This window comes from Rousettus aegyptiacus, unplaced genomic scaffold (genome assembly GCF_014176215.1).
Source record: "Rousettus aegyptiacus isolate mRouAeg1 unplaced genomic scaffold, mRouAeg1.p scaffold_m13_p_3, whole genome shotgun sequence".
NCBI classification, from domain to species: domain Eukaryota; kingdom Metazoa; phylum Chordata; class Mammalia; order Chiroptera; family Pteropodidae; genus Rousettus; species Rousettus aegyptiacus.
In genome coordinates this window covers 82802672-82828232 of record NW_023416306.1, presented here as the reverse complement: position 1 = coordinate 82828232, position 25561 = coordinate 82802672, and the positions used below count along the sequence as shown (strand labels likewise).

The following is a 25561-nucleotide window of genomic DNA, read 5'->3' as shown; positions in this document are numbered from 1 at the left end:
CTGACATCTAGGACCAGTCCACACACAGGTTGAGTGGGGTCTTTTGAGAAGCTTTAAGAAGGTACAATCTAGAAAAGAAATTCTTTGATGCCCCAAATTCCACCATCAACTCTCTTTTATTTTCAGTCAACAATTGCCCTTTTGAAATATCTTCCTTTAAAATTCTAACCTCCTCAGCAAGGTTAGCATTACATATTAATCCATTAATCAAGGTCGAACCTACCTATAGCTGTAATGTTATTCCTCTACTTTAAACTCTTTCTTCCTTATCACCTTTAAACAAAGTCCAAAGAAAACTTCCTGCTCTAGCCCCTGCCTGCCTTTTATCTTCTCCTCTTCCTGTGATCACCACTTTGCACCTCATGTCAGTCCATACTGAATTGCTCATAATTCCTCCAGCTTGCCATGCTGCTTCTTGCCTCAGTGCCCTTGCACAGGTTTCTCCCGCTGCCTGGAATGGGCTTTCCCAGCCTTTCTACCCAGGAGACTTTGGGTCACTTTTTCAGGTTCAGCTCCAGGATTACCAAGTGTCTGAGGTGCCGTCAAGTACCCCTCACTGCATCTTACATAGTATAGTATGATGAGCTATAGTGATTCATGTGCATGTCCACCTTCCCTATTGGAATGCAGGCTCCTTAAGGATAGACACATAGTTTAATCATTTCTCTGTCTCCAATGTCTTCCTAACAGATACTTAGTAAATAGTTGAACGAATTACTGAATACATGAATGAATGTATATTCAAGGACTCCTTCAGCTGCTGGTAATAGAAACCAAGCTCACAATGGCTTAAAACAAATGATTGGATCAAGTATCTGAGCAGTCTAAGTGTGCAGCTGGCTTCAGGCATAGGAGCTTAAATGAAGTCTTCAGGGCTCTCTATCCCTCTAGTTTTCATCTCTGCTTCTGTTTATTTGTTTGGGTCAATTTTTTATATTGTCAGTAGTCAATAGATTCATTGCTAACAGCCCCAGAACACATCCTTCTTCTTAGCAACCTCAGCAAGACAGTCTTTTCCAATAGTTCCAGCAGAAATACTCTGGGAAGTCGCTTGGCTCACAGGCCCATTCCTGGGCCAGTCACTGTGTTGTGGTGACGCAGGGGTTCACCAGTACGTCAGGTCTGGTTACATGCTGAGCCCTGAGGCTGAGGGTCAACCCTGCCAGCACCAAATGGACTGGGTTCTTTTCAGGAAAGTGGGGCTCTGTTAGCAGAAGGAGCTAGTCGAAAATGAGGGAGGGGGGCACTCTAGAATAAAGGATGTAGAGCAAAATAATTAAGAGTATCAAGACTAGCAACTGAAGACAGAAGATTTGCTTAGCATCTATTTTGCTTCTTTGTCAAGGAAAGAAGGAGCAGAAGCTATGAAGAAGGAACGGAAATTGGGGCTGTATGAGAGACAGATTTTGGCTCAGTATAAGGTAGAGCTTTCCACCAATGGGAGCTGCCCAAGGGCCAATAGACCGACTTGGGAAGTAGTGGGTGTCTATCACTTGAGGGGACAAACAGAAGTTGTGGGGGTGGCCAGAGAGAGGTCCCCTGTTCTAATACCTGGCCATTGACTTCTATAGTTTCTTTGGCATTTGTTGGGGGACCTCTTCTCACTCCATGATCTCACTCAGTGATCTCAACTTTGGCTTCAGTTACCACCAATGCATGCATGGTTCTCTTGTCCCTCCCTGTCCTGAGCTCCAGCTCTGTGTGTCCAGGAGTCCATTAGACCTTTTCACATGGATGATCCATAGCTTAAGCCCCATAGAAACTGTTTTTCCTCCTAAACACACTTCATTTCCAGGGCTCCCTATTTTAATATGTGTGCCTGCATGAACCTGTTTGTTCAAGACTTCAGTACAACCTTGACTCTTAGCCTTCCTTGTCATACAATCCTCAGACCAGTCAAATCCATCCTTGAAATATCTCTGATTTAGGCCAGGCATCACTAAGTGACTCTGATGAGATAGTGTCCAGTTCATATTTTGAAATACCTATTTTAGATGTGGTTTCTTTTGCTGCGCTGAGCAGTGACAATTTTCGTGGGGTGAGAAGAGTTGGGAGAGAAGGAGGGAAAGTAAGGAAGGGACAGCTCTCTGAGTTAGTCACTTCAGGTGCTGTAAGAAAGACCTCAAATTAAAGTGACTTAAGCTAAAATAGATGTTTGTTTCTTACCCATGTGACAGTCCTGGGTATGCCCAGGGTTGGTACTGCAGCCCCTCAGGGGCCTTCTGTCTTGCCACTCTACGGTCCCCAGGGTGTTGCCGTTGGCAGCTTGGTCCCAGATGTCTCCCCACATCTGTGTTCCAGACAGTAGGAAGGGAGAAGAGATATTAGAGGGTATGTGCCCTCTCTTTAAGGGTATGACCCAGAAGTTGTACACATCAGTTCCTCTCACATACTATTAGCCAGAAAATGGTCTCATGGCCCCACCTAGCTGCAAGGCAGGCTGGGATCTGTAGTATTTAGCTGAGTGGCCATGTACTTAACTAAAATTTTACAGAAGAGGAGGAGGTTAGGTGTAAAGGGAACATTGGCGGTTTCTGTCACAGTGATTTTGTACATTTCAGTGTGACCCATCTGGCAGCTAATTAGCTGGACCTTAGGGATATAATACACAAAGGCTTAACATGCTAATGAGGTTCTACTAGCATCTAGCAAAGGTCTTCTTTTATAGGTGGGAACATCGAGTATAGAAAGGGGAAGTTATCTGTTAATACTGCATAGCAAAGTGTCAGAGCTAGGACTAGCACTCCAAACTTTGGGCTCACTCTCTACCTTTTCAAAATGATCTCTACCTGTCTGAAAGGCAGACAGGCAGTACCAGGAGGACAGGTCTCTTGGGGCTGGGAGAGGTCACCTTTCCCAGTCTGTCTATCTGGGGAGTGCAAATCATTTTTCAGGATTCACCTTTAGGGTTATTATATATCTGAGGTACTTCCAAATAGCCCTCACCACATCTTAAATAGTAAACTGTACTGAATTGCAGTGATTTCTGTGCATTTCCACCTTCCTTATTGGAATGCAGACTCCTTGATTTTGGTCATCTCTCTGTCCTCAGTACCTGCCTAATAGTTAAATGAATTACTGAATACATGAATGAATGTATATTCAAGGACTCTTTCAGATGAAGGTAATAGAAACTTAGCTCAAACAGGCTCAAGAAAAAAAAAAAAAAGATTGGCTCAAATACCTGAGAAGTTGTGTGCAGTAGGTGTGCAGTGTGCTTCAGGCATAGGTGGATCCAGAGGCTTAACTGCTATTTTCAGAAGCGGGGCTTCTGTGCTCTGCTGGTTAGCATAGCTTTACACTGGTTGTATGGCTGGACTCTTCTTGTCCTCTTTGTGGGAAGTGTTGCCCAGGCAGCCCCTGCAGAAATTGAAAGCAAGACAGGAGAATATGAGGTGCTGCTAGTGGTCATGATGGGGGCAAGGAGTCCCTCTTTGGTACCCCCACGTCCAAGGCATCTTGGTATAGAGCTCAATCTCAGCCTCTGTTTTTGGTTTTGGTTTTGTGGGGGCACAGCTTGGGTCATTTCTCAGGAGATTCCCTGTGGCTCTGCCTCTGCTGGAGTTGGATGTGCCTGCGGCACCCTCAAGTCAAAGGTGGCCTGGGCCCCTCACTCCTGCTTCTCTGGGAAATCCAAGGCATGCCTGTCTTTTCTGGCAGGGCTCCTTGGAGTTCCCACCTATGGCTGGGATTGGGACAGGGGAAGAGGGGAAGAAGAGGAAGAAGGAGGGCTGGCTGGCTGGTGACTCACCGGGAGGGGTGGTGCGTGTTGACTGCTCGTCGGTCCGGCCTGAGGGTGAGAATTCCCCTCTGTGGAAAAGGTAGGCAGGGTGGTGCGAATGCAGCATGAGGTCTGTGCCTCTAGTGAAGCTCTGTGTACAGGATGGCCCCTCTGTCTCCACGGGCAGTGATTGGCTTTCTGTTCCTGGGCCATGTTCCCATTTCCTGAGCAGCACTTCTCCCAGATGTATTTCTCCCTTCAGCCTTCTGCTCTTGGGGGCCCAGTTGTTGTGGTGGGGCCTCTGGGTGCTGTGGAATTCTCAGGTCTCCTAGGTTCTGGGCTGTCAGGCTTCTCCCCAGGGTAAGCCATAAAGGCGGGGACTTTCTTAGGTCCAAAGTCTAAGAAAGGAGTCAAAGGCAGCAAGCCCAACATTCACCCATCGGACATTCATCTTCCCACTGGAGGGAAGGACAGTTTGGTCCTTGGGGGGCCTTGATAGGTCTGATCAGGAGAAAGGCACTCCCTGATCCCCCACATTCACAAAGGTGGCAGTCATTCCCAAGAGACTCTGGGGAGTAAAACCTCATAGCAGGAATTAGCTTGTTGTATGGAAGAACTAGTCATAGGAAAGGTCTTGAGTGCTGGGCAGGGGACAATGGATTAACTTGGGTAAGAAATGAGGAGCTGCAGGAGGTTCTTAAGCAGGGAGAAGGGTTCCTGCTTTGGGTCCCAAGAGGAAGCACTATAGAAAATGGGGTTGGTGGTGGGGACAGAGTGGAGATAACAGGGCCAGTGAGTAGGGGAGCAAGAGGGTCAAAGGGAGATGGCCACACAGGTCGGGGTGGGAGATAGCAGGCGTGTTTCATTTGGTGACAAGCAGGCATGGCAGGCCACTAGCTTTTCCTGTGGGCTGTGGTGGTGGCCCTTGTAGGCAGGATGTGGTGCTGGCCAAGGGTGCTTTTATGAATGGAGCAGGGAGGGGCGCTGACTCAGCAGGTGGTGAGGCTTTGCAGCCACCAGGTTTGGACAGGAAGCATCCTGGAAGGAAGTGGCTACTTAGGGCTTCCCCGCTGCAGACAGCTGCAAGGGGGTGCTGGCAGGATGCACCCAGTTTTGCTGAGGGACTCCCTCAGTCCAGCTGCTGGGTGTGTTGGGGTGGGAGACTGCTCGGCGGGGATTGGAAGGGTCGAGGCCTGGTGCCTATAGCTGGAATTGATGCTAATGTCTGTTCAGTTTTGCTTTGTGGAAGAGCAGAAAGGTGTGGCTGGGAACCCAAACCCTTCTCAGCTGTGCTAACTGGCAAATTACATCATATTATGATATCACTTCACTTATCTGGACTTTAATATTTTTTCCCTACAAAATGGGATCAAGTAGTGCAACCTGTCTCCTTGGGGGGTTATAAGAATGTGAAATCATTGATAGGCTTGTTGATCAGTGCTGGAATGTCGACGTAAGAAACGTCCAAACCTGTAGAGAATTTTTGAGTTTATGTGAGCCAAACTGACAATTGCCAGGAAGTAAAACTTAACAGATTGAGAAAATGCTCTGGAGAATGGTAGTTTTGCAGTTTATTTTATACATTAGAATAAAAGGAGGAGACATAAGAAGGTTTACATGAAATCCACAGGTGGTAGATTAAGGGAGTGGAAGGAAGCAAAGGGGGCGGGGTATCTCTGATATTGGATAAAAAGTAAAACAGAGACACATACTTCTTTTACAGTGGGGTACAGGTGAGTTAATAATTAACATTTACAGCACATACAGATGCTGTGTGGGAAACAAGATAACAATGAGAGTTCTGTGGTCTTGTGCTCTGGTGGGTGGTTGTGCCATGAGGATGGAAAAGGAGATTACTCTGACATTTTTAAAGATGTTATCTTAGATGCAAAAAGATAGTAGACAGCCTCGCTTAAGGTGAAGACTGACCTTTGTCAATGAAGCTACAGGCCTACATGTGACCACCTGCCCTGATCTGCTTTTAGTTAGGAATTTTTATGTTCAAACCATCTTATGGTTAATTTCAGTGTCTGAGTTTATAGGAAGGCCACCATGCTGGCCTTCCCTGAGCTTGTCAGGTTTAGTATGTGGCCCCTTCTTTGTCCACAGTATCATAGATAGACACTGTGCATGTAGCTTGATCAAGATGTGCCATGAACAATCAGGCAGCAACTATGGGACACAAGGAAAAGGTTCGAGCAGGCTGCCCAAGTTAGACACGTTGGGCACAGCCAGGACTGGGAACAGGGCTAGACCCAGGGAGGTCTGGGCTCCCCAAGGCTGAGGTCTGACCTGTGGTTACAGACCAACTTCTCAGTCCTGCCTCTAGCCTTGGCGGTCAGCCCCAGTCCTGGCTTCTTCCATTTCTAATCCATCTTGGTCACTCAATCTACATGTTTAAATTAGCAAATGTCCTCTCTTTCTCAGGCCCCATGCTCATACACCCAGCTGTTTCCTAGAACTCTCCCCTGGGTTTCTGCACAAACCCTGCTAACTTTACACTCCTTGCACTGAACTCTTTCATGTTCTCTGTCTCAGTGAGTACCCCACCTGGTCACTGGGCTCAAAACTGTGGACCCCTAACTGCTTGCTCCCTTTCTCTTTCCCTATATCCTCCAGTGCTGTCACTTTCACCCAGATCTGCTTCATCTCTTCTGTTCAGCTTTTTTTTGCTTATCCTGTAGATACCTTCGGAGTAATCTTTACAAAGCATAGCCCTGACCGTATCTCTTCCCCTAGTCCAGAATCTTTGATGGTTCCCAGCTGCCTTCAAGGTAAAAGTCAGACCTCTTAGTCTATCTCTAAGTCTGGCTCCAGCCTCAGCTTCTCTCCCCAAACTGATCTGTGCACATCCTTGCCCCAGCAGGCCGACCTTGCCTTTACTTGCCACCTTGCCTGCTCTTCCTTATATTTGCATCTTAGTTCTGAAAAGGCGGTTCCCAGACAACTCCCCTGGTCTAGCCTCTACCGTTCGTGAATTTCCTCCTGCTAGCATCTCTCAAAAACTCTCTTAAGCTGATTCAGCAGAGATGATGTGAGAGTGTGCCTGGGGAGGAACTTTGCGGACAAAGGTCTCACTTCCTCTTCTTCACAGACAGGGGCAGCCTTCCACCACAGAGAGCCCAGCTGTCAGCTGCCCCAGAGGAAGATGGGCAGCCCTGCCACTGGTGTGCATGTGGCCACGGCCCTGGGAGGGCTTTGGTTCTGCCTCACAGGTGAGGAGTGCAGTGTGGGGACTGGAGGTGGGGGAAGGGCACACTCTCCCACCAGGGGTCCTGCAGAGCCTCTCTAATCTAGCAGGCATGGGGAGGGTTTTGGTGAACCTCCTCCCAGTCTCCTTTGTACCCTGTCCATGCTCATTTCCACCTCCTGGAGCCACCAGGCAACTTATTTTACATTTCTCGGCCTCCATTTTCTCGTCTATAAAACGGTAGTGTGAGCACTAACGTGTCAAATGTCACTTCCTCAGCAAGGCTTTCCTAGCTACCTTTTATAAAATAGCTCATCTCTGCCCAGCCTTGACCTTACTTCATGCTTCTTCCTAGCATTTATCTCCACCTGTTCACTCGCTTATTGCTTGCTCTGCTCAAAGAACAGGGTCTATGAGCAGAGCAAGCAATAAGCAAGCAAGCAGGTGGAGATAGATGCTAGGAAGGGTCTATCCGCAGTTCCAGGGTTGGTGCCAGCCACATAGTAGATACTAAATCACTATGTTGAATAAATGATGTAAATCTTCCCACACAGTGTTTGGCACGGAGTTGGCATTCAACAATGGCAGCCACTTTCATGACAATGTCCTCATCCCATATTTCAAATCTTAATCAGTGCCTCTGCTCTGGAGACCTACCGCCTTCCTCTGTGGAGGAAGATAAAGCTCAGTGTTTGGTGCCGTCTAGTGGTCACAAATAGGAAGCATCTCTCTACCCACCACTTTTCTTTCTCTAGAGAAAGGGTTTTGGGGGATTCCTCAGGTTTCCTCTCCGAAATGTCCCCTAAAAGGGGTTTTCTGTTTCAGTTGGTCTCCAGTTGGAGGGCTGGCCTGGGGCACCTGGGGTTGCAGCGAGATCCAGGGCCAGCTTAAGACCTTTAGAGATCTCTCTGCACTGAAAATATTATGGTACCCCCTCCTCTGTGTAATTCACAATAAAAACACTACCATAAAATGTTATTTTTCTAAATGCAAGAAATCTTTTGGGTGCTGTATTCAGTAAGTTTTGTGTCAAGACTGTTTGATCTTTACACTTTTTGACTGTACTTGCTTTGCTGGTGCCCAAAGCACACAATCTAACCATTACCCAAGTATGGCATTGCCAGGGTAGGGGGCACACCTCTCCAAAAGAAAGCCTACCAGGAACCCCTGCATAACTTTTCAGGGCTCTAAAAGAGGAGCTGGAAGGAGTTAGAGGTGACAGGGAAGGCTGCAGAGTAAATCCACAAGATGGAGGGCAAGGGTGGAGCAGGGGAACCTGACACTGGAGGCTTGTCTCTGGCTATGTCTGGGCCCTGTCCCTGGGGATGGAGTTGACCCATGCTGCTGAGATCCATGCTCCTGTATTCCCCTCACCTCAAATCCATCAGCAAGCCCTGCTCATTCTCCCTCTGAAATAACCTTGAATCTGTCCCATTCTCTCCATCACCACTACTGCCATCCTCTGAAGTTAAGCCATTGTCACTTCTTACAGGGACCACTGAAATAGCCTCCTAATCCATCCTCCACAGAGGGATCAGAGTGAGTTGTAAGCATTGTTACCCAGATTATGCCTGATTAAAACCACACAAATGACTTCCCATTGCATGTAGAAAACCCTTAATTCCGTACCATCTCACAAAGCTGTCCCATCCAGATGCTTCAGCCACACTGACAGCTTCCCGATGTTGTTGCAGAGCAAGCTGGATCTCGCCTCAGGGCCTTCTCACCCACTGTTCCCCTTACCTGGAACTCTTACACTGGCTCTTTGTATGTCAGGCTCTTTTTTATTCTCTTTAAATCTTAGCTTAATAGCTCTAAGAATGTACTTCACTACCATATTTAAAGGCATGGGTATTCTTTCTTGTATAAAAAATAATTATGTTTGTTTAAAAAAAGAAAAAAAGAAAAAGCTCTTGTGGTTCTTTATCTTCTAGAGAAAACCACTATTAACATTTTGGTGTATAGTTTTTTAGACTCATCTTAACAATTTATCAAGATAACATATACTTACAGGAAAATGCCGCCAGCACGGACAGGAGTAAAATGCTGGCCAGGTTTTTGAAAAGTTACCACCTTACTTTCTAATCCGTTGATTTATTTTCTTCCTTCTACCCCAAATCACATGCTAATGAGGATTTGTGTGCTAGTTTATCCTTTCTCTCCCATTAAAATGTCAACTCTGTAGTGGCGTGACTTTGGTCTTATTCTCTGTTACGTTAGACCTGGCAAATAGTAGGTGATTACTGTATTCATGTTGACTGAATGAGGAGCGCAGGCAATAAACTTAATTCAGGTCTCCTGCCTTAAAGGACTGGTGGATGGGGCTTGAAGTTTACCCGGAAGGAGAGGGGGACTAGGGAGGCCCGAAGTGTCCACGCCCCTCCTCACCGCCCCACCCACCGACTCCGCCCCCAGGCACCGCCTTGGTGGTCCAGGTCCCCCGAGACCCCGTAGTGGCCCTGGTGGGCACCGACGCCACCCTGCGCTGCTCCTTCTCACCCGAGCCCGGCTTCAGCCTGGCGCAGCTCAACCTCATCTGGCAGCTGACAGACACCAAGCAGGTGGTGCACAGCTTCTCCGAGGGCCGAGACCAGGGCAGCGCCTATGCCAACCGCACAGCGCTCTTCCCCGACCTGCTGGTGCAGGGTAATGCATCCTTGAGGCTGCAGCGCGTGCGCGTGGCCGATGAGGGCATCTTCACCTGCTTCGTGAGCATCCGGGACTTTGGAAGCGCCGCCGCAGTCAGCCTGCAAGTGGCAGGTGAGCGCCTGGGAGAGGTCGCACTCCCCTTGGCACACCCCTCACACTTCCCTAGCCCTTTACCCAATGCTCAGTACTGACCCCTGTACTCTCAGCTCAGGTGCCCTGTTCTTCCACTGTGATCCATCCTCGGCCCCCGCCCTTACCTTACCTTACCTTGACATCTACCCTTTGCCCTCCCTCCAGCTCCCTATTCAAAGCCCAGCATGACCCTGGAGCCCAACAAGGACCTGCGGCCTGGGGACACTGTGACCATCACGTGCTCTAGCTACCGAGGCTACCCCGAGGCCGAGGTGCTCTGGCAGGATGGGCAGGGTGCACCCTTGACCAGCAACGTGACCACGTCGCAGATGGCCAACGAGCAGGGTTTGTTCGATGTGCACAGCATCCTGAGGGTGGTGCTGGGCGCCAATGGTACCTACAGCTGCCTGGTGCGCAACCCGGTGCTGCAGCAGGATGCTCACGGCTCCATCACCATCACGCCGCACAGAAGCCCTGCAGGTTTTTTGTTTTTTGTTTTTTTACTTTGATGTCCCACTGAGGGAGGAAGGTTTTGGTCCTATCAGGAGGGTGCACGGCATCTGAATCTAGCTCCCCACTTCAGTCTGCCAGAACAATGAGGTGCCTAGTAATAATGGGAAACATGACCAGGGTGGGAAGGGGGGAACCTTACCGTTGTGGTAGGGGGTGAGGATGGTCATGGGTCTTCTTGGCTCTGCGGGCCTCCTGACTCAGGGCTCCGGAAACCTCCGGAAGGATGGAGAAGCAGTCAGAGCTCAGCAGAGATGAAGGGGAGGAGAGGGAAATGGGTCCTGGCTGGGAAGAGGGCTTCGCTAGGGTTGGAGGCTGCCTCAAGTCTGTACACTGAAATGTACCTTGTCAGGCCAAAGCCAACCTGCTGTGATTCTTGTCAGAGGATTAGGGAGACTCCAGATATGGGAGTCCTGAGACAATCCGCTTTTGCATGTAGAAAGAAAATGGGAAAATGAACAGGGAATGGGGTTGATGGGGAGGAGATCTAGGAGGCTGTGCGGTGGTAGCGCGGAGCGTCACCACCCCCTCCTCATTACCCTGCCCCTCCAACCTCACCGTCAGGCGCTGTGGAGGTCCAGGTCCCGGAAGACCCCGTAGTGGCCCTGGTGGGCACCGACGCCACCCTGCGCTGCTCCTTCTCACCCGAGCCCGGCTTCAGCCTGGCGCAGCTCAACCTCATCTGGCAGCTGACAGACACCAAGCAGGTGGTGCACAGCTTCTCCGAGGGCCGAGACCAGGGCAGCGCCTATGCCAACCGCACAGCGCTCTTCCCCGACCTGCTGGTGCAGGGTAATGCATCCTTGAGGCTGCAGCGCGTGCGCGTGGCCGATGAGGGCAGCTTCACCTGCTTCGTGAGCATCCGGGACTTTGGAAGCGCCGCAGTCAGCCTGCAAGTGGCAGGTGAGCGCCTGGGAGGGGTCGCACTCCCCTTGGCACACCCCTCACACTTCCCTAGCCCTTTACCCAATGCTCAGTACTGACCCCTGTACTCTCAGCTCAGGTGCCCTGTTCTTCCACTGTGATCCATCCTCGGCCCCCGCCCTTACCTTACCTTACCTTGACATCTACCCTTTGCCCTCCCTCCAGCTCCCTATTCAAAGCCCAGCATGACCCTGGAGCCCAACAAGGACCTGCGGCCTGGGGACACTGTGACCATCACGTGCTCTAGCTACCGAGGCTACCCCGAGGCCGAGGTGCTCTGGCAGGATGGGCAGGGTGCACCCTTGACCAGCAACGTGACCACGTCGCAGATGGCCAACGAGCAGGGTTTGTTCGATGTGCACAGCATCCTGAGGGTGGTGCTGGGCGCTAATGGTACCTACAGCTGCCTGGTGCGCAACCCTGTGCTGCAGCAGGATGCTCACGGCTCCGTCACCATTACAGGTAAGGGGGCAGACGAACAGCTGGGAAGGATGGAGGGAGTCACCCCTTTTTCTAGGACCTGAGCTGGAATTTAGGTAAATTTGGGTGCTCAGAAGACTTTTGAAAAATCATTTTCATGTGTTTCAGGTGTTTCGAACTCTCCCCCAAGAAGTCCTTAAGGGACTTGTCTTAATGAGCTGATAAGAGGCATTTGTAATATTTGCTCTCTTAGGATCACCTCAGGTGGCACTTGTGCTTATACAAGAGTACCTGCCTGGAATCTGAAGTATGGTGGGAGTTCCAGGGCAGCCCCAAGGCATGGCCCCGGGGACCTGGTGACAGGGTGTTTTCCTATGGAAATTCCTCTGGGTGTTGGGAAAGTGTTGCTGCATTTATGAGCATCATCTGATTCTGAGGCCCTGATAGCTAGGCCTCTACAGGTGGTCAGTTCCCTTAATCCCATCAATGTCAGCAGTTGGAATGGCGAGGTGCTCTCTGCTTCCCCCATGTGGTCAAACAGTAGATAGAGGCCACCCATTTGGCAAATCCTTCAATCTCTGGTTTGTGGTTCTAGCCCAGACACCCTTTCCCTTCCTTGAATGTCTTCCTCAGTGGGCACCCCTTGTGCCTGGAGATGTGAAGCAGGCTCAGGCCCACATTCAGGCCAAGGGAGGCAGTCTCCATTTGTCTTTGGACCACAGGCTGGCTCCTCAGTCTCTCCCCAAGGGCCAGCTGAGCTCTCCCAGGGCCTCTCCACATACTCTGGGACAGGACAGCAGGTTCTATTTGTCTGGTTCTCCTGTTTTCTCTTCCCATGACTTCCACAAAACCTAGTCCACCCAAGTCCTCATCTGCACCTGGTCCCAGTTTCTGCACAAGCCTCCAGGATTCACTGATTTATTCCTGTCCTCCCCCTGAGCACACCCGGACCTTACATGGGCTTCACTGCTGACAAGCTCAGAGCTGGTGGCCATCACACTTGTCATCTAGGCATTCAGCCTTGTTCATTTCTCCTTCTCTGGCAAGTAGCCCCTCCCCCTGTCCCCAAGATTGACCCTACCCTCTTCTCGGACACCCCCCGGATCTGTGCTCTTTGTGGAGAAGTCACTGCTCTGGGCTCTTGGATGTTCTGAGTAGTCTCCTTGACCTTTTAAAGAACAGCATATGGTCTGCTGTGTTCACAAGAAAGAATAAGAACTATCAGATAGAGTGAAATTGACTGGAGTGGTCAGAATTCTCCAGGGACCAGTGGGAGTTGAGAGGACCTTGAAGGATAATTTGCACACTGGGCTGAATTGGGTATTTGCCACACTGTGCAGAAAGAGCTTTTTGGTATAAATGTAGTTGCAAGGAGAACGTTTATCCCACCAAAAAGAAAAATCGTTATTTTAAACTTTAGTAACTAACATTTACAGTGCTTTCATTTCACAGATGAGGAAACTGAAGCCCCAAGAGAAGAGAGAACTTTCCTGAGACCACAGACTATAGCACAGTGGCTCTGGCTTTTTTAGGGGTCAGGCACCTCTTTTAAAATTGGATAAATGACAAATGCAGTAATTTGCTTTTGAATTTTGAGGGTCTGTGGACCCTCTAAACTCATACATGGGGGTCTGCGGGCCTTGGCTCCAGCACCCTGCAGTGAACAGATGAACCAGGACCAGAATTCAACTTTTAGCTTCTCAGCCTAATTTTCTCTGCTCTCCACCACCCAGTCTCCTGTTTTTGTTAGAGCAGGTCTGGCCTACTTTGGAGCCCTTGGCCTGTATTTTGCTTTCGGCAGCTTTGTGCCCCGTAAACATTCTAGGATTCAGACTTTCAGTCCATCAGCCTAGTCTCTCCCACACCTGCTGGACGTTAGTGAAGTTGAGTGTGCTGTGGGGACGGGGCTTTATGGAGCAAGCACTGGACATGGAGCCTGAAGAAGCAGGTCTGGGCCCTGCTGTCCTTTACTAGTTGAATGAGGGGAAGTCTGACCTGCATTCTAGGAACCAAACCACCCTAGGGGTGAATACAGAAAGAGAGCCTTTCTCTCTTGGGTATGTCCATCTCCGCTCTGTCCCGCACTGCAGGAGCCCACCCTGGGCTCCCCACGGGTTTCTCCCATGTACTTCATGGACTGGCCCTCCTGACCCCTCAATGTCAGCTGCTGTCCTCCTCTCTTCCTTTTCAGGGTGATGGGTTCCTTTGCTTCCAATGTCCACAGCAGCAGTTTTGCCAGCCATGCTGGCTGAAGGTAACATCTGCGGCAATGTCCGCAGGGCCTCTGCTGCTGAACGGTTCATGGCACTGCTCTCAGTCACTGACCCCCGGCTGCTGATGCCGTCGGTGCTCATGGTTTCCAGAGAGCACAGGAAAACAGCACTCTCCTTGGTTAGATCTGTTGTCTGCAAGGCCTCTGTCCAGGCCCCAGCATGGGTGCAGGGGCTGGGCTGGAGGATGGTGTGTTCAAAACAGGTGCTGGCCCTGACCCAGACGTGGGCACCTCAGCTCCTTTCCTCTGCCGTGAGATAGTTAACAGGGAGGCCCTCAGCATTTCACAGAAACCTTCCTCTGGCAAGTCTTCTCACTCTGGCACCTTCAGTACCCACCCTCCTTGCTTTGCAGGGTCTGCAGACACTTTCTGTAAAGGTCTGGATAGTAGATATTTTAGGCTTTGTGGGCTACACACCATCTCTTGCTGCTGCTGCTTTTCTCCGTCTGTTTCTCCTTTTCCATTTTTTTGTAACCCTTTACAAATGTGAAAACTATTATTAGTTCATGGACTGTACAAACACAGGCCACAGGCCAGATTTGGCTGCCAGGCCTTAGTTTGCCAACTCCTGACCTGGATGGAGAATATCACCAGGTGGTGCTGGAGCAGTCAGGGAGGGCCTCCCAAGGAGGTGGATCTTAAGCTGTGTGGAGAGCTCGGGAACACTTTTTAGGTAGGGGAAACTGACAGCAATGGTGTAGAGGCTGGAAGGAGCCAAGTGTCTCTGCAGAGAATGGCCAGGACACTCTTTTGGCTGAGATGCAAAGCCTGGGGGAGGGTAAGTGGCAGGCCGATTATCGAGGTCCTTGAATCATCCTACGGAGATGGAAGCAGGGAACCATAGAAGGTTCTTGAGCTTCATCAACTGCAGACTCTTCAACCTTGCCCGGTTGGGACATGTCCACATGGCTGTGTCAGGGTTTGGACGGTGTATGGATGAGTGAGGAAGGACGTGAAAACTTAAGTGAACTCTCTTCTTAGTGTTGGGGTCCGGTGAGGGTGGGAGCCCTCTGTTCACACCTTGGAGTCAGAGGAGGATGCTGTCCTCATGGCCGTGGGACCCAGACATAATGATATCTTTTCATTCTCCCATTTCTCATTTCAGGACAGCCCATTACATTTCCCCCTGAGGCCCTGTGGGTGACTGTGGGACTCTCCATCTGTCTTATTGCACTACTGGTGGCCCTGGCCTTTGTTTGCTGGAGAAAGATCAAACAGAGCTGTGAGGAGGAGAATGCAGGTGAGTGAGAGAGGGGGCGTGTGTGATTGTGCATGCCTGTGTCTTTGGTATGTTGCTGTGTCCGTGACATCAACATGGGTGTCACTATGCAGTGACAGAATGAGTGCGGGTGTGCAAAAGGGGCTAGATTTTGATCTAGAGGCTGAATATGTCTTGTGTGTGTGAAGAAATACGAGCTTGAGTGTGCAGATATGGCAGGAGTGTGTATGTGAGTGACTGGAGGTGAGTGGTAGACATGTAAGGCCGGAGTGTGAGGAGGGGATGAATATGTCTGTGCAAACAAGTGTGGCTATGAGATTGTAGTCCATGAGTGTGTCTGAGAGTGTAGGCTTGAAGCATGGAAATTTAGCAGCACAAGTGTGAATGCTTCATGCATTTGGTGTCACTATGAGAGGGTGAGAGGGTGTGTCTATCTCAGAGTGGGTAGAGTCTGAAGCCACTGCCTTTTGCTGGCTGGGTCAGTATGAGCTGACTTTGGTGCCTGGTAAGTAGTGAGCTGATATTGGTAAATGGGTGGCTTGACCTCGGTAGGTGAGTGAGTTGACTCCAGTGAGTGGTGGGTGAGGAAGTGGACCTTGGTGAGGGGGTGAGTCGACCCTGCTGGGTGATATGTGGGTAAACAGAGGTTTTCTTGGGTAAACATGAAGTAGATGGTGAGAAGTAGGAGAAGACTGGGCATCAGAAATGACAGTGACTATGTGAACGGGGAAGAGGCTGGTCATTTGACAGACAGGTGGCTGGGTGGGCTGGTAGAAGGATCACTGGACTGATAGATGGGTGTGTGTACATGTTAGAAGGTGATAGTTGACTGGATTGGTAAGTGAGTGGATGTATGAGGCGATGGGATTGGCAGATTTGTGGAGGCAAGTAGCTGTTTCTTGGCTTGGTGAGTGGTGGGCTCTAGGCTGGGAGCCCTTTTATCCTGCCTTTTATCTGCTCTGTGATGACCTTGGAACAAGGTCAGGCCTGCTTCCCATTTACCTGCCTCTTACACCCATAGGTGGGAAAGTTCAGTGATGAAAATGGGTCTGAGAACGTAATTTGTTCATTCTTCCAGGAGCTGAGGACCAGGATGGAGAAGGAGAAGGATCCAAGACGGGTAAGTCTGAGCTCAGAGCCAGTCTTATTGTCTGAGGGAAAGACAAGAAGGACAGGGGAGAGGACTCCAGGACCTGGAAAAGCCATGTTTGCTTGAGGTTTGAATGAAGTGTGCCTGTGGACTGAGGCCTCCCCACCCAGGTGAGTCTGGTCCTGCTCAGCATTAGTCTTGGAGGTAGATTTCCCAATTCCTTCCTAGGTGCTGCTTCTCCTCTCCTGCTTGCCTTCACCCATCTATCAGCCAGCTCCACCCCCATGGGACCCTGCACCATGGAGTCTGGTGGCTTTCTAGGGGAGGATGAGGGCACAGGAAACAGGGCAGCCTGGGTTTAGTTTCCAACCCCAGGTCATAAAAGCTGAGTGGCCCTGAGCTAGTCACTTTGTTATCTCCGAGTCTCACTCTCCTCATAATAACTGCTTCCCCTCATTGGTTGTGTGGTTTCCATTAGATGAGACAATGTTTATAAAGGGGCTAGTACTATACTTGATGCCTAGTGAGTGCTTGATACCTTGGAGTTCTGTTACTAGGCAGACAGTTGAAGATAGTCCCATTCTGGTTAGAGGTTAGGTAACTCTGGTCAAAGTGCTTTGCTCCTCTGGCCTACAGTTTCCCATCTGTAAAATGTCATCCTGCTCCTGCCCCAATAGCCCCAGAGGGTTGTTGCCAAGCTCCCCGGAGTGACTAGATAAGAAGGGGGCCACAAAGGTCATGGTACTATGGGGACACAAACTGGGAGCCCAGTGTGGAGTGGCTACTGAGACACTGGTGTCTCATGACCACTGGAGCCCTTCCTGCCTTCCCCTCCCGCTCCTGGGCTGGGAGAGGCAGGTTCCTGCTAAGCCATTTGGGACGGTGCCAGTTGATACCAGTTCCCTCCCCACCCCCACAGAAGGAAGGGCAGGAGATTGACACCTGGGACTGCTATAAATTATGCCAATTAATTCTCTGCCTTTGGTGTCCGGGTATGGAGACAGCTCTGGGATCAGGCCTCATTTTTCATTCTCAGAGGCAGAGGTAGTTGACAGAAGGGAGGGAGTGAGGAGAAGCAGGTGGCTTAGAGATTTGGTCAATGTCCGTTCCACATGATATCGGGCCCATCTGGGGACATCTGCAGCCTCCTTCACCCTTATTTGTAGAGCAGACTCAGTGCACCTCCACATCTCTAGCTCAGTAGAGGGCAGGGTAGTTGTTCTCATTCTATAAATGCAGAAAACTGAGGCCCAGAGAGGGGAGCGACAAGCCACAGAGTGGAGCTGGGACTTGGGGCAGCAGCTTAGGGCCCTTGTCCCTGCTGCTGTGATGTCACTTCCTCCCTTCTGACCTCTCCCTCTTGCCACTCCTCCTCCTGCCAGTCCTTCTTGCCCTCACTTCTTCATCAGCTCCTGTCCCTGTGCCCCACCCCTACCCCACCACTTTCCACATTTTACCTCTCATCATGTACTCCTTCCTTTTTTGCAGTCCTGAGGCCTCTGAAACACTCTGAAAACAAAGAAGGTAATGACACGTGGTGCTTGAGATTGCATGAGTGTTTGTGCACCTGTGTGTAGGAGGCAGGGAGGGTTGTGGGGAGGGGATTGTCACCCTTCACTGATGACCTGAGACTCCCTCCTCAGAAGAGCAGCCTCGACACCCTCCTGGTGAAATGGCAGGGGGAAGAATAACCAAGATCCCGGCTGCTCTACTAGGGCACAAATATGATGGAGGCTTAACCAGGACAGGAGCTTATTTCTCTTTCCTGTAATAGTCTAAACATAGGTGATCTTAAGGTCACCAGTGTCCTAGAGCCAGCTTTCCTTTGCCTGGTTTCCAACCTCTTCAACTCAAAGCTTCTGTCCCCAAGTCCAGCGTGGCTGCTCCAGCTCCCAGGCCTTCCACCCCCATCCCCCCGAGGCAGGGGGAAAGAAGAAAGAGAGGTACAGTTTTTTCTAGGGCTTGACTAGAAATAGCTCACGGCACTCCTGTTTACATCTCATTGGTCAGAATGTATCGCATGACTCTTAACTCAAGTGAGACTAGGAAATGTGTTTTTCAGCTGGTACATAGTGGGTGGGTAGTGAATGTTAACAATCATTATTCATATTGTAACAAGTAGTTATATTAGGAAATAATTGATTGGAGGTTCTTTTGAGATTCTCCCTTATTAAAAGTAACTAACAGCCACATCTATGTATGTATCTTTGTGTGTAAATATATGTGTATTTGTGAGGGTGTGTCTATGTGTATTTTGAACAAAGTATTCTTTGATGCAGACTTGCCACTAGATCTAAGTGGCTTACACCTAGAAAAACAAAGTTGGCTTTCAAAGGTTATAGAATCTTAAATCTTTTCAAGTTGCCTTGGTGTCCCTGTTAGGAATTCTTGAATGCTCATCTCTGTATTTAGCTTTCCTCTGGGGAGGAAGGAAGCATGTGGGCCCTGTCCTCAGGAAACTTCCAGAGAGAGGGAATGGGGCCCTCAGGAACTTGTCCAAAATATGTGATGAAAAGCTGGGTGATAGACTTTCATGAGAGGCAGCATCGTACAGCAGAAAGAGCCTCCTGGGTGGGACAAAAGGCCTAGGTTCTACTCTCTGCCCTTGACCTTCTGGGGTAGTTTCCTCATCTGTAGAATGCAGTGATATCCCTCATACCTCACTAGATGTTTATGAGGATTAGGCATGGTTATAGATGTGGAAACATCCTGTAAAGTACTTTCAAATGCTGTGGAATGTCCTGTGCAGTAGAAGCAGTAGTGGAGGCCTCTGCTGGCATCCAGAAAAGTGGAGACAGTTATCCCCCTTCTGTTGTTCTGAACCAAATAAGGCCCAGAAGGATCAAGCAGATGGAGAAAAAAATGTCAGCTTGGTTTCTGAAGGGAGCTGCTGGAGAATGTGGCCTGGGTATGTGGAGCAGTGGCTTTCTGATCTTGCTCTCCAGTGTGGCAGCCTGGCTCCCAGGCTCTGGCCATGCTGGACAAGTGAACCGAGGTAATCCTCAGAAAGGAGAGCTACTTTTCCAGACAAACAGAGCCCGAGGAATGGGAGAGGAATGGATGAGGTTGTACACACCCTGGTCCTCCTAAATTCTCCATGCAGGCCAAAGAGTGGAGTAAGGCTGGGGCTATGCATCCCTAGGGTACCCCTCCACAAGGAGTCAAGGAGTCAGGAAAAGGAGGTTCCATACATCGTAGCTCTAGGGAAAGTCTGTGTGGGATGGGGAAGTTGGAAGTGGTTTCCTGCTAGTGAAGGGAAGTGGGCCAGGCTGGAGAAGATGGATCATGGACAGGCAGGGGGAGAAGGGAAGGGAAAAGAGTGCCAGGCAGAGGGACCAGCGGGAGGAAAGTGTGCAGGGTGAGTGGACCCATGGGGATTGAGCCAGGCCAGGGAGGACTGGGCAGTCTCCCTCAGGTGCCTTCATGGTCTGACCGGCATTCAGCCCTGTGTTTGTGTCTGGGCCTTGAAGGCAGCACTTAGCACCGGGGGCTGCTAGTAAGATTGCTGCAGCCACTCTCACACAAATCCCTGGCCTCCAGAAGCATGTGACTGTGTGCCTGGGGTTCTGGCATACTCTCAAGAGTAGAATTCCTGATTTAATGCTTTTTCCTCACTTTTTTCTTCCCACGATGAAATGCAGATGATGGACAAGAAAGAGCCTAACCACAAAGACCAGGGAGCTGCCGCCCCTGCCCTGGGCCCCCACCTCCAGCTACACTGGGGCCTCAGCACAAGCCCTGGGTTGGGGCTTCCTTGTCCTCAACAGATGGTTCCTACCCTGGTGGGTCTACTCATTCTGCAAAGGACATGACACATAGACAACCCTGCAGCCTTATTTCTCCGATGGACATGACTTCCAAGTCATCCTGCTGCCGTATTTCTCCGGTGACACAATATTTAAATCATCCTGCTGCCTTATTCTAATGGACACAATACACAGACCACCCCACCACCTTATTTCTCCAGTGGATATGCTACATAGACCATCTGGCTGTCTTTTTTTCTCCAGAGGACACAATAGACTGACCCTCTGCCTTATTTCTCCGAAGACATGACACATGGTCACCCCTCATCTTGTTTCTCCAGTGACCCTGATACACTCACTAGTGAACACTTCTCAGCCTTTCCTGACCTGTCTGTAGTCCCATCTCCTCAGAGAGCACTACAGCCTCGGCGTCTCCTTGAGTCTATCAGTGTCTCCTCCCGCCTCCTCCCACCCTGGCCTAACTTTGGCCTTTCCCTCCCCAACTAAGTAAAGACAGGTCCCCTCTCGAAGCATGCAGAGACATGCAGCTGCACGTGCTGGAACACGTACAAACCTCCCCTGGCCCATTCTCTTCCGTGGTGCTCTGGGTTGTGCCCTGTGAGCCCCACTCTGCCCACCCTCCCCACGGGGAGCATGTGCTGGTCACGCTGGGTCTCTAGGGGTCAGCTTTTGTCCATCTGCTTTTCCCACTTTTCCTTTGTTTATCCATTCAAGTAATGTTCACTGAGCACTCTTAGGGTGTCAGCACTGTGTTAGGTGCGGGGGACCCTCCGTGAAAAGACAAGCCACTCCCTACAGGAGCTTGCCCTTCAGCTGGAAACCCTTATGAAACCCTCATGAACTCTCATAAACAGTGGTTCATGAGGGTAGGTTCCTGCCTTGCTACCTACTGTACCCCTCATCTGTGCCCATAACCTGGGTACCTCACCCACATTGCATCCCTAGTCCTTACCCAGAGTGGTGGGGAGGGCAGGGCAGGGGCAGAAACTGGGAGAGAGGGATGGAGCCTATGGCCACAAATGGAGGAGCTGATGGTTCCCAAAATGTCTTTCCAGAGCAAGCAGGTGGGCAGATAGCCAAGGCCTAACAGATCCCGGGAGCCCAGCACAGGGGAAGCCTTGGGCCTCTGGGAGCAGAGCTACAGCTTCTCCTCCCCACCATGGTGCTATTTTGGGGCCAGGCAGACATCTCTAGCCTGCCGCTGGCTGGCCCCCAGCCTCCGGTAGAGTAAACTGATGTTCTCCCACTGACATATCTCCCTTCTCCAGCAAGGGAAGACGTGGGGATTTCTAATTTAAATGTGGAACTCTGAGGAGTTTTGTTAACTGGGGGTGTATTCGGGGGAAAATAAATGCCTTTGTACAAAGTTTTTTTCTCTGCGAAGTATGTGGAAGCAGGGCGGGCATCAGGACTCTAGGAAGGGTTCCCTCCTGGACATCCAGGCCGAGTCTCCTTTCTCTCACCATCCTTACCAGCACTGGGTCTCAAATGACCATGGTACCCTTCCTGGCCTCAGTTTCCCTCTTGGTAAAATGAAGTTGGTTATGCAGAAAGGCAGGTCCTTTGGTCACTGTATGTGTCTCCACCCACTCCTGGAAGCATCTCCTAATTTCTTTGTCTCAGAAGACTCTACCGTAGGCTTGTCGAGGGCCTCAGCTAATATCCCATTTTGCAGATGGGGAAGCCGAGACTCAGTGAGAAGCTGACCGGAAAGGAGTTCTGCATGCTGTTCTTGGCTGACCCAGTAGAATGGGTGCCAGATCTGAGTCAGAAGTCCAGGTCCAGGACCTCATTCTCCCTCATGCCCCTGAGCAGGGCGTTCATCTTCCCTGTGCCTTACTCTTCCTATACAAAAAGAGGGCCTGTGGTTTTCTCCACCTTCCACCTATAAAGATTGAGAAGAGGGAGTAAACGTGGCAGGCAAACAGGTTTCCAGAGAACCTGATTCAGATACGTGGCAGCCGCAGAGTGTACTGTGCTTGCTCATTTGACTCCGAGGGACCAGCTAGTTGGTCCCAGAGCTCCATAGGCCTCGGGGTGGCAGGAGGAGCCAGGACTGGGGGTCAGGACACATGGTTTTTGTTCCTAGCTCTGCTACTAACTTGTGACCGCCCCCTTCATACCTCTGAACCTTAATGTCCTTATCCATTAAGTAGATGTGACAGGTCCTCTTCTGTAGTGTATGCGACATTCTTTACAAACTGGAGCACCTGTCATAAAGTCCATGGCCCTAGGAATGAGATGGTCTCCTTGCTTGAAGTCTCACCACTGGTGCTCTAGGTGGGTTTTAGGACCAAAAGATCTGTGGGAGGTTCCTCCTGCACCCCCACCCCCCATTTGCTGACCTCACTGGGCTTCAAACCCTGTAAGGCATAGTGATAGTAATTCTCGTAGGATTGTTGTGAGGGTTAGACAAAGCAGTGGTAAGAAGACACTGCAAGCTATAAAGTGCTGGGCACACAGGGGGGCTTGTCTTTCCTTCCCTGCAGTGAAAAGGAAAAAGAACTCTTGCTCTCCAGGCGGTTGTGAAGAACAAACCTTCTGAACCTCAGTTTGCTTATCTGTGAAACAGGCACGGTCACCGGTGTTTTTTCTTTCTAACAGGGCTGGGTTAAGGCTCAGATATGTATCAAGTGCTTGTGGGAGCGACCTAGCAGGTGAAAGACTAGCCTGTGGGGTGAGGGGTGAGGAATGTGGCCACTAAGTCTCTGGTGACAAATGCCCCAGAGAGCAGTATTTTTAGCTGCCCTTTCTGGGCAAAGCTCCAACTCCTGCATTTTAAAGGAGAAATAATTCTCACAATGCGGCAAGCTGTAGCCTGCAGGTGTCACATCCATATTAAAAAGGGGATAGAGCAAGGGTTCATTTGCCTAGCTCGAAGTGTGACCGGAATTCACCTCCAGGACCATTTGTAACCAAAGCTTGAAGACCAATTAGTGGATTTGAGCACTCAGAAGGAGGAAACTGAGTGGGAGTGAAAACAGCAAGGCCAGGGGCCCTGAGTCACCCTGCCTTTCCCTACCTTCTCGTTTCCTCTTTCAGAGCACTCTGCTTCTGCTCACAGGCATAAACGGATACAAATTTGGATACAAATAATGCAGAGTCTATTCAGGGGGAGGCACCTGACCTTGCTCATCCCAGAAGGCAGTTGCTGAGTGGGATGCTGGTCCATAGTGGCCAATGAGCAGAGACCCTGGCAGACTCTGAGCCAGATGATGTCCAAACATCCTGTTGCCAAGCCCCAGTCTTAAACTGAGATGTGGAGCCTGCTTGCCATAAGTAGCCAAAAACCCAGGCATCCAAGGGCAGGAGTCTCACAGAGACGCAGCAGCTGGGGGCTGCCATGAAGTGAGAAGCTGCGGGGAGGGGATTCAAATGCTACAAATGCGAATGATAGGGAAATGTGTAAAGTGGTTGTCCTCATCTCCAGTCAGCCTCCCAGAGGAAAGCACTGTTAAGGGTTTGCTGTCCTTCCAGATGTTTCCCCAGCCTTACACATTGACAAAAATGAAGTCATACGTATTATTCTGCAACTGTTTTGGTTTTTCTTTACCATTTTTCCAAGACAGTTCTTTTCTTACTTTATTTTTTTTTATATCGATGTGTAGCATACATCTAGTGTTCAAAAGATGCTAGTCTTTAGTGTATAACTCCATAAATTTTCACACAAGTATCTCTACCCACGGAACCATCACTCAGGTCAAGATTATAAAACACTTCCAGAATCCAGACGTTCTCTCATGCCCCTTCCCAGTCAATAGCCCCTCCAGAGATACTATCGTGGCGGCTTTCACAAAGAGATTCGTTTGGCTTGTTCTTGAACTTCATATAAGTAGAATCCTATAATATATATTATTTGGTGTCTAGCTTCTTGCAAAGACCTCCCCCATTCTTTTAAAATAGCTACATGGTATCTTATAGTACTACTGTTCTAGAATATATTTTGCCAGTTCATACATGCAATTTGGATACAAATAATGCAGACTCGTGGGAGAGTTTCTACAGAATGGAACCCCAGAAGTGAGATCTAAGGGTCACAGGCCTGTGTATTTTAAATGTTGGTAGAGTTGCCAATTCTTTGGGCTGCCTTTTTAGTCAGTCCCTGTAGCAGCAAGAACATGTAAGTGAAGACCACTTAGGGCCACTAGCGAAACTGATACTAGACAGGGCAGGTAGGGTGCTGGGAATTCCCACCCCATCTGGACAGGGAACTGAGAGGTGGAGCCTGACTCAGCCATGGACAGGACTTGTGGTCATCTCTTCCTCCCAAACCTGCTCTGGACTCATTTCCCCTTCAGCATCTGCCTTGTGGCATCTGCTGCCTCAGTTCCCTGGGACTGGAAGTGAGTGCATCTTCCACCTGAGGATGGGGGTAGGGGCAGCGCTGAGGTCTAAGTGCTGGAGCTGCGCTGAGCCCTGCATCTTGCACCTGGAACACGTGACCATAACAGCGGAGGTTCGTCAGCAGCTCACTGGGTTCAGGTACCTCAGAGCAAATTAAATCCCCTGCACTTGTGTCAAAGAATGCTCTTAACCTGCGATTTGGCTCTACCAGCTCAAGCAATTATGGTGACACTGTTTCACCATTGATGAGGTGGTGCTTGCTAGAATACAGGAAACCCTGGGTCACAAGGGCAGATGCATCTCATCCCTCAGAGATAGAGTGCCCGTGGCTTGTCCCCAGCCTTTCCCCAGCATCTGAGCAGCAAAATAACCCCTTCCCCTCTCTTCTACCTCCCTCAGCTGATATGATTTCTCCACCCCTATTGCCATCTTCTGAACATGTTTCATCATTGTCCTTTCATATTGAGGCCCTGGCATAGATTGTAATAGTTCAGCTCATAGTAGATCAGCTTCTCACCTCCTTGATCCTGAATGCTACGCTCCTGGTGATACAGCTCTGTGTCCCATTAGTCTAATGGTTCTTAATCCTGGCTGCACATTAGAATCACTTAGGAGATTTTTAATTAATAGAGGAGGCTGGGCTCCATCCTTAGAAGTTCTGGTGCAGTTGGTTGAGATCATCGCTAAATATTTTATGTACATACCCCAGGGGCTCTAGACTGCCTTCCAAATTAATGAAAAATAGGGTTCAGAGGGTAACCCTGAGCGGAGGCCTTTGAGAATAGGCACCTGAGATAAGCCAGCTGTCCTCCATGATCACTGAATCAGACCAAAGGACGTTTGTTTTCTCACTAAAATACAGGTACAAGGAAGGCCGAGGGACATGATCATGTTTAGTGTGGGGTTCCCTGTGTTGTGGGGCTCAGGGAAGAGCAGAAACCCCGAGTCCCTGCCCTCAGTCAGACCAGGCACCCAGGCTCTGGAGGAGTGAGGAAGAATCAGGTGCCATGGATGGCGGCTCAGTCCCTTTTAGTTCAGTATGGGAAATGATGTGGGGAAAGGAGGGACTCCCCCATCCTCCTCCCTTTTGCCCTCTGTCTCTCTCCTTTGTCACCCCAGGCCTCCAGATGTGCAGTCACATGGCTGGCCCCTCCCTCTAGCACCCTGTTCTCCATGATGGAGGGACCATCTGTGCAGCTCCTAGCAGCCATCAGTGTGTGTGCATGTGCCAGGCTAAAAAGCAGCCTTTGTGCTCTTTCTGCTTTCTTCCCTCCCTTTCTCAAAACTGCTTCTGCTCCAGGATATCCTTGGGTCTCTACTGGT

At 50.0% G+C, this 25561-nt stretch overlaps 1 protein-coding gene across 3 annotated transcripts in view; it reads left to right on the top strand.

Annotated features, from left to right (window-relative positions):
• Positions 1–21261, top strand: part of CD276 (CD276 molecule) — a 28806-nt gene extending 7545 nt beyond the window's left edge. For 2 of the 3 annotated variants that reach the window (XM_036239482.1, XM_016124981.2), the window contains 9 exons: positions 6816–6936; positions 9327–9671; positions 9858–10172; positions 10767–11105; positions 11292–11588; positions 14924–15058; positions 16116–16157; positions 17616–17651; positions 19769–21261. In XM_036239482.1, the coding sequence (XP_036095375.1) occupies positions 6870–6936; positions 9327–9671; positions 9858–10172; positions 10767–11105; positions 11292–11588; positions 14924–15058; positions 16116–16157; positions 17616–17651; positions 19769–19791 (1599 nt within the window). In that variant the 5' untranslated portion in view covers positions 6816–6869 and the 3' untranslated portion in view covers positions 19792–21261. Of the gene's footprint in view, positions 1–6815; positions 6937–9220; positions 9672–9857; positions 10173–10766; positions 11106–11291; positions 11589–14923; positions 15059–16115; positions 16158–17615; positions 17652–19768 lie in introns of those variants that run through there. The other variant, XM_016124982.2, reaches the window with a different exon arrangement.
• Positions 21262–25561: the final 4300 nt, after the last annotated feature.